An 8,172-nucleotide genomic window follows, 5' to 3' on the forward strand; every position below is an offset into this window, starting at 1 on the left:
ATGCAATGTTAGGGATTTATTTTTAAAGCCCTGCTGTTACTATGAAGTAAAAAAAGGCCCTGATGGAGATGTTACCTTTGACTCCAGACCATATCGTATTACCTACACCAATGGCTTACTTTTATTTCTTCTACTTGATCCTTCCTTCCTGCTCTCAGGGCGTCCCTGTGGAGTTCCTGTGTTGTCCTACCTCTGCTGGCTTTGACATGGATGTCTGCAGTGCTCGCCATGACAGACAAGCGCTCCATCCTCTTTCAGATCCTCTTTGCGGTCTTTGACTCACTGCAGGGTTTTGTCATTGTGATGGTGCACTGTATCCTACGGAGAGAGGTAGAGGATGATTTGAAGTCAAGATCATGCATATGCAATCTGTTGCAAGGCGTAAACTTGCTCAGTTATAGATACTGTAAAATACTGTAACTTTTTATGCAGAGGATGAAAAAGCATGAAAAACTGATTCCTCCTGTCTTTAGGTCCAGGATGCTTTTAGATGCCGGCTCAGAAACTGCCAAGACCCAATCAGCGGTGATGCAACAGGAACCTTCCCTAATGGGCATGCTCAGATAATGGTAGGCGCTGTTACCCCCTGTTATCTGCTACCATTAGATCCTCTATAATTTAAGCAGACATTGTTCCCTGGTTATTTATAATACATATGCAACCCCCTTGTTCTCCATTGACCTTGATTTAACTTGTGCTCTTCATGTCGTTCTTTTTCTGCACTTTATTACTCTGTTTAATATGGCCTCTAAAACATAAGGCATTGTTTCCTATAGGTTTATAATTTTCCATGCGATGGTCTTGCACAGCTGCAATTACATGCAGGGTGGACACTTTGCCCTCTGATAAATGGCAGTACATCTCTATGGCTTTCTTAGGCCCTAAGAGCGATCCTTTATTTCTGTTTGATTGGACTTACTGTCCATGTTTGCTATGCATCCCTCTCATTTCCTCTCACGGAGTAATGGAGGATTGTTCCCCTACCTGACCTTTCGAATGGGATACCAGTTTCCTCATCTAGCACGACCCCGCCACTGGCACATCATGATCTGCCATTAGTATTCTGATACCCCTCTGAGTGAAATTGTTTTCATGGTAGCAGAGTGGTGTCAGAGCCCCCTGGTTCAATACAGTCATTAGTAGTGAGCAGAAAATACAAAATACTTCCCAGCTTTCCAAGCACCAGGCATTAGGAACTTATTAATCCTAAACTACCTTGCAGCTCTTTTTCACAGATGACTGTGCTTTTGGTTTCATAAATAAGCAGTATAGAGTAGGCCTATGAAAGTGAACTTTTATCTATTGACCGTTTGACTATCCTCTACCTACAGACGGACTTTGAGAAAGATGTGGACATCGCCTGCCGATCAGGTAAGGAACAGATGGTCTCTTCTTGTTAACTAGATTCTCCTTGCCTGGCGTGCAGGGAAAAAAAAAACACCCAAAAGAGGTTAGACAGTAAAAAATAGCTGAGGTTACATAACAACCAACAATCCCCACAGGAGTTTTTTCACAGTTACCAAAACACTGACTTTAATCTCAGAACAAAACAGTATAAGGAGGGAGCTGCTGGATATTCACTTCATTTTGGGGGATTTACTGCAGTAAATGTGAATAACAGCAGCTTTTTTCTATCTTCTGACAGTCACATTTGGTAATTATGTTTTTCATTAACACCCTGATGCTGTCATAGAAGAGGTGCTTAGGTGCTATGTGTCTCATTTTGTGAGGATTTTCTTCTTCAGCTCAAACTAGTTGGAAGGTAATATTCCTTCCTGATTCCTGCATCTGGTTCATTTTATACTTGTGAGCCACAGTAATTGTTGCTAGACAAGTGTACGATTTAATAAAACAATTGTGAATAAATGTTCCTAAGAGATCAGGCAGTCCATCCTGAATATAACTAGCGGTGGCAACTAGCATGATCCCGGAGCCTTGTCTCTCTCCAGTTCCTTCCAAACCAATGAAGAAGACATCCTAAATGGATCTGCAGGGAATAAGCAAGTTGACCATTATTCAGAGCTCTCAGAAACATGGCTTGTTAAGAGACAAAAAGAAGCTGTCTGGCTCCTCTGACCCATGCTGCGTCATGCTGAGCGATCTTGTGAAGCCAAAGTGCACCTACCCGATACAAAAAAAGGCAGAGCAGACAGATGTCGTTTATAAATCATGACCAGATTCAGGCTGAAGCTGAGGTGCAGTCAGAGAGAAATTCACTTTCCAGAAGACTCTGGAAAGTGAAAGCTCTGAAGTTGGTTGTTTACAAATGGGGTTTATTATCAGACGCTGAAGTAATATTCTGCAGTGTCACCCTACAGTATAGAAGTGTAAACATTGATCAGAGGAATTATTCAGTATGAATACCAGACTCCAGGTTTCCCCAGTGTCCACGCCGAACAAATTAGATGGCGAGCTTTTTTGGCGAGAGCTCTTATTTGTCGTCCTTGTGATCTCCTGGCAGGCCTTTTGTGTAGAGACAAAACTCATGATGTGAAGATGAAAACGCTCAGTGGGGATGACGGGGTGTTTTTTAAGTGGAAAGGTACATTTCATTCACAAATATATTAATAATGGATTTATATATTTTTGAATGCATAGTTGCTGTCATCACCAGTCACTAAACCAGGAATAGGATGCTGCAGGGGAATTTCAGAGAGACAATGAAACCATGCTGTCTTATTTACTGTTGCATCCTCTTGAGATAGCTGTATCTGCCGTTGAGTCCCTCTGTATTCAGGTGTAATGTCATGCATATTCACAGTTATTTGTTCTGTCATTACAGTTTTCCCCCTGCAGCACAAAATCCTTTGGGAATTGGCTCTTGTTGATTTGAATTCTCTCTTTCTTCTGGTCATGTAATAATCTCACACAAGCTGTGACACTACTCTCATTATTCTCTTTTCACTACTCTAATCCTTGTATCACTCTGCCTTGCAGCACTCCACAAAGACATGGGCTCTTGTCGCGCCGCCACCATAACAGGCACCCTTTCCCGCATTTCCCTCAATGATGATGAGGAAGAGAAGGCCCCTGAGGGCCTCAACTACTCCACCTTGCCTGGCAACATCATCTCCAAAGTGATTATCCAGCAGCCTTCAGCTCTGCACATGCCAATGGGAGTAGGTGACCTAAAGGAGCAATGCATGGCTGACAGTAATGCTGACATGCGCCGCACTGTTTACCTGTGCACCGATGACGCCATGCGACAGAGCGACCATGACATGGTTGGTCACGACATGGAGGGTCACCCAGCGCAGGGCCAGATGATGGAGACAGACTACATAGTCATGCCTCGTGCATCTGCAGCAGCGGTGTCAGGGTCGTGTAACACATCGACCCTTTTGAAAGAGGATGCCAAGATGAACATCACCATGGATACGCTGCCACACGAGAGGCTGATGCATTACAAGATGAGCCCTGACTTTAATATCAGCTCGTCAGGCATGGACCACATGAATGTGAACCTGGAGCAGCAGTATCCTAGCGCTCCAGAGCAGATACAAAACCTGCCCTTTGAACCTCGCACGGCTGTTAAGAACTTCCTCGCCGAGATGGAGGAAACTGCGGGGCTTTCTAGGAGTGAGACAGGGTCTACAATATCTATGAGCTCCTTAGAGGTACATATGCTCGTGTGGATGAAGCACAGAGGACACAGAGCTGCACTTAACACTTTACCACACACTTTACATGTATACATCCTTTTAAAGTGATGACTGAATAACTTAATGCATTCATGTTTTATTTTCACAGAGACGAAAATCACGATATTCTGATCTGGACTTTGAGGTACGTAGAAAAAAAAAAGTCTCCTTCCATAGTACATGCGTCTAGCTTCTTTTATGCAGAGAAAAGTCATTTTTTGCAGTTGTGTTTGTCATTTGATTTACTAGTACTTGTTGTGCCTCTTAAGCTTATTGGAGTTACACAGCCTTGACTCAAAGAGATTTATTGACATGCTGTGTAGTTAAGGTAAAAGCAAGGCTGTCAACTGACAAACAGGGCAACAGTTCATCTGCATTTTGTCCTCCTCCATCTCCTACATCCATTAGCTATACGTTGATTTTTGAAATGTATGCTTTTAAAGTCATTTGCACATTTCACATCTGATTTTACCACTGGTTTCAACAATAATTATATTGGCTTGCAATCACATATTCAAACACCCTTCGGCAGGTTTTAGCATTTACTTTGCATTGTTAAATCAGGCTTTACTGCATATATATTGTACACACTTTCAAAGTAAAGGAAACATGAGGTTTCTGGCAGCTATTCTGGCATGGGGCGTATTTTGTTTTCACTTAGATGCACACCAACCCTTAAAATGGAAGATTTGTGCCAAGCTTTGATTATAAGGATTTCCCTTACGCCAACAAAACTCTAAATGAGGCAGTTTGTTACCGAAGAATTATGCTTAATCCAGATACTCCAACCACTGCAAATTCAAATAATTCAGGCTTTCAGTGTTGCGCCACCCTAATTTTAATTATCTTGGTGTTTCCTTTATTTTGGCAGTCACTTGTATATATGCAGAGACAAGTAGATTTGTTTCAAACCTGGCCTATAAGTAAACTACCATGACACTAACAAATTGATCAGAGTTGGAGGGGGTGGAAAAGAAGATGCATTTCCATTATTGGCTGTCAATACCAAAGAGAAAACCCTTGCCATTGCAGAAAGTCATGCACACCAGGAAAAGACACATGGAGCTGTTCCAGGAACTGAATCAGAAATTTCAAACCCTGGACCGATTTCGAGACATACCAAATATGGGCAGCATGGTGAGTAACAGGAAACCAGGGGGGTGGCGGTCAGCCAATTAAAGAGAGCAACATCCAAATACCCTATTCAGATATCCGGTGCAGGACACATAATGTGTGATTGTGCAAATGAGCGGTTATGTAGCTGAAGTATTCATGTGGAAGTGAACCTTCCTATACATAGTGGGCCTGCCAGCAGCTGGCGGGTGTGAGTGAGGCGGCTGCCCCTTAAAAGCACCGGAAGCATTTTGTCCACAAGGCCAGTCTCAGGGAAGAAAGACCTTTGGTAATCGTGTTGCAATAGAGTGCATCCATTCCAATGCAAGGCCATGAATGCACTTTTATTTACATGCACATTTATCTACTTAGCAACCCCATCATTTTTCCATTAATGCATGGCAGATTATTTAATCTTATTTAATCAACATCTATACAGATATTCCCTTAAGTTCTCTGTTCTCTTACTGCAACTGTGTGGGGGGAAACTTCTCTTCTTTGTCACAATGGCTCTAGAAGTCAGGCGAGTTATGAGAATTCTTTCTGACCTCGCTGCAAATCAAGACCCACTATCTGTTTCCGCACCTGGCTGGAGCTGCATACAGTGCCAGGCTTTATCCATCTCTTTCAGACAGGCAGCAATGTTTTCCGTATTGAATGCAACAAATAGAAATTGGGCTGGTGACCAAACACAGCCAGACTATTAGACAATGTCAGCTACGCAGCAGGCTTTTGGCTGCATGGAATGCTTTTTCACTCACATTTCAAGCACAATGTAATTCGAGGCTGTTGCTAAGCTACCAGTGCAAGTTCTTTTGTATAGAAAACGATAACTACAGTACATTCTCACCCTACACCCCACATTTTCTTTTTTTCCCAAATAAACTACTGCAGAGCTGGCTGCAGACCTTAGTATCCATTTTATATTCCCTGACTGGGAGCAGCTTCTCTCCCTTATTTGCAATAGAGTCTTTGGGACTGTCAATGAGAGCACATTCAGATGAATGGCTCACACATGAAGCGTATATAATGCACCAGTTCTCTGAGCTTGGGGAAAACACACTTCTACTATGACTCCATGATAATAGTGTAAGCATGGTCACATTTAATACACTATCATTACCTTTTGTTATTTGATGCTTTCCACAGCATTAATCCATTATTTTTCAATTAGCAACGGGTAGGAATTCATATAATGCCCTTTTGAATGAAATGTCTTTGCTTTTTTTTGGATTTCAAAAGAACAAAAAAAAAAAAAAAAAAAACTGTTTCACTGCAGAGGATGTCGTGGCACTAATATCACACCCCCTTGGCAATGTTCACAGGACAAGGCAATGCCAAACAAGAACCCATGGGAGAGCTACAATCCAGCCTGTGAGTACCAGAATTACGCCACTATGAATGTACTAGAATCTGACACCAAGGACTCACTGGAGATGACGCCTGCAGAGTGGGAAAAGTGTGTCAACTTACCCTTAGACGTCCAGGAAGGGGACTTCCAAACAGAGGTCTAGAGGGTGAAAGAGAAGAAAATGCAAACTAGGAAAGGAGGAGAAGGGGATGTATTTTGCACTGAATAAAGCAACAGACTTTTCTAACAGCCTTGGCATACATATCTGGATAATACGAGTGTGGCAGGGACATTATGTGCCAATACAATATAAGGACTGAGGAGAGAGGAAAAAAAGAAAAAAAGGGAAAAAAAACATCAGTGTTACTTTTTGTATTCTCACTAGTGTACTTAGTGTGGGGCAGCCTGGTGTACAATATTTACCATCATGTGTTTCAAATTATCTGTTGAGGAATTGGCTAAAAAAGGTAATCTCTCTAGATGAAACCTCACAAAACAAATGACATGCCATGTCGTCCCAGCTTCATTGGGTCTAGTTTTGATTTCATAAAACTGGACCCGGGAGCACAATGTATATATTTATGCAGGTTTTTAAAAAGTTTATAACAGTCTGTTTGGCCATTACTACACTTTTTACTTTATAATATAAAACATGGGAGGCAAAGAGGATTTTTTCTGTCATATTAAAATGAATGTTTGTCAAGCTACATTCTTCATTGCTTTAAATGCAATAAAGATAATACTCACTTTTATATAAATAATATATTTCACAACTTTAATACTGCAGAATCTGCTTGAAGGATCCCAGCAAGCTCTCTCATCTGCAGCTCTGTATAAAATATTTAAAAACAAAATGTTGTATGGTGTAAATAAACTTTTGTCTACATATGTTTTACTTGTGCCAATTTATTTTAATGAGAACAAATGCCAACCTGATCAAAAGTTATAGCGAAAAATGTTAACATTTGAAAAGGAATGTAAATAAAAGAGGAAATATGTTCGTACTGCTTCAGAGGTTGTGTCAAGTTTATGTGGTTTGTTGGTCTTTACTCTTTACTTTGGAGAATGTTTGAATGTGTGAAATCAAATGATTGGGATGTGACTGATGATAGAAATTTGGACATTTTAAATGTACTTAAAAGATAATAACAAGACTCATAGTGTCCCGTTATTCTAAAATGCACTGCTGGAACTTTTGCCAAGCATCTAGTCTAGTGTCAGACTGGATTATCCAAAAAAAGTTCTCTCCAGTAACTCACATTATTGGCTCAGATTAGTTATTGTCTTTAAGATTTAAACTTCAATTTAACTGTAGTTGAAGGTTACTGTAGAGTTTCCTGACTCACCTCATATATCCACCCCATATCTGATTTCTGAATTTGGATAGGAAACATTCAAACTCCTAATAGGTTTCTGTGCCTCCACAAGGTTCACCTGATAAGATCGGTTAAGATTTTCCTCAGCAGACAGGGCCAGACAGAGCACAAATGGAAAGACGGTGTGAGGGCTTAGGGAAAATCTCGTTTGTCCCGTCTGGTGGTCCGCGGTACGGCAGACACTTCTGCAATGAGAGCATCAAACGAGTGGCCTCTCCGGGGTGCGATGGGCCACCCAGCAGGAAAGGACGAAGAGACGGAGGAGGAGGAAGAGCTGTGTCATGGATCATTCTGCATCATCAGTCAAGAAGGATGATGAGGAAAAAGGGGGAAGCAGACTATAAACACGCTTACATTAATGAGGTTCCTCAGTTGTGCTCTGATGTCTTCACAACATAAATTAAGTTGATTACCCGGAGAGCTCAGCCAAGACATTCATGTCTGAATTTACAGTGCATTACAGTTTAGATATAATTAGGTTAATCATATGCAGTTCTTCTGTCTGTTGGAGACTTTTTTTTTCATTAATAGGCCAATATCCAGTGGAGTGAAATAAATTCAGAAAAAATGTCATCCCACGTCACACAAAACCTGACAGCATGAGAAAGATAAGCCAAATCATCTTCATAAAAGATATTTTCAAGGAGTGATGTTGCACCTGAATTTTAAAGCAAGGGTCTTCCTGTGCTAA

At 41.2% G+C, this 8,172-nt stretch overlaps 1 protein-coding gene across 5 annotated transcripts in view; it reads left to right on the forward strand.

The window, feature by feature from the left end:
• adgrb3 (adhesion G protein-coupled receptor B3) overlaps nucleotides 1–7,104 on the forward strand; it is a 108,872-nt gene extending 101,768 nt beyond the window's left edge. For 3 of the 5 annotated variants that reach the window (XM_046402178.1, XM_046402180.1, XM_046402179.1), the window contains exons 25-31: nucleotides 159–330; nucleotides 474–569; nucleotides 1,332–1,371; nucleotides 2,938–3,617; nucleotides 3,751–3,786; nucleotides 4,674–4,778; nucleotides 6,080–7,104. In XM_046402178.1, the coding sequence (XP_046258134.1) occupies nucleotides 159–330; nucleotides 474–569; nucleotides 1,332–1,371; nucleotides 2,938–3,617; nucleotides 3,751–3,786; nucleotides 4,674–4,778; nucleotides 6,080–6,268 (1,318 nt within the window). In that variant the 3' untranslated portion in view covers nucleotides 6,269–7,104. The remainder of the gene's footprint in view (nucleotides 1–158; nucleotides 331–473; nucleotides 570–1,331; nucleotides 1,372–2,937; nucleotides 3,618–3,750; nucleotides 3,787–4,673; nucleotides 4,779–6,079) is intronic. The other 2 variants (XM_046402181.1, XM_046402182.1) reach the window with 1 other exon arrangement.
• Nucleotides 7,105–8,172: the final 1,068 nt, after the last annotated feature.

Source organism: Scatophagus argus, chromosome 10 (assembly GCF_020382885.2).
Source record: "Scatophagus argus isolate fScaArg1 chromosome 10, fScaArg1.pri, whole genome shotgun sequence".
NCBI lineage: Eukaryota > Metazoa > Chordata > Actinopteri > Scatophagidae > Scatophagus > Scatophagus argus.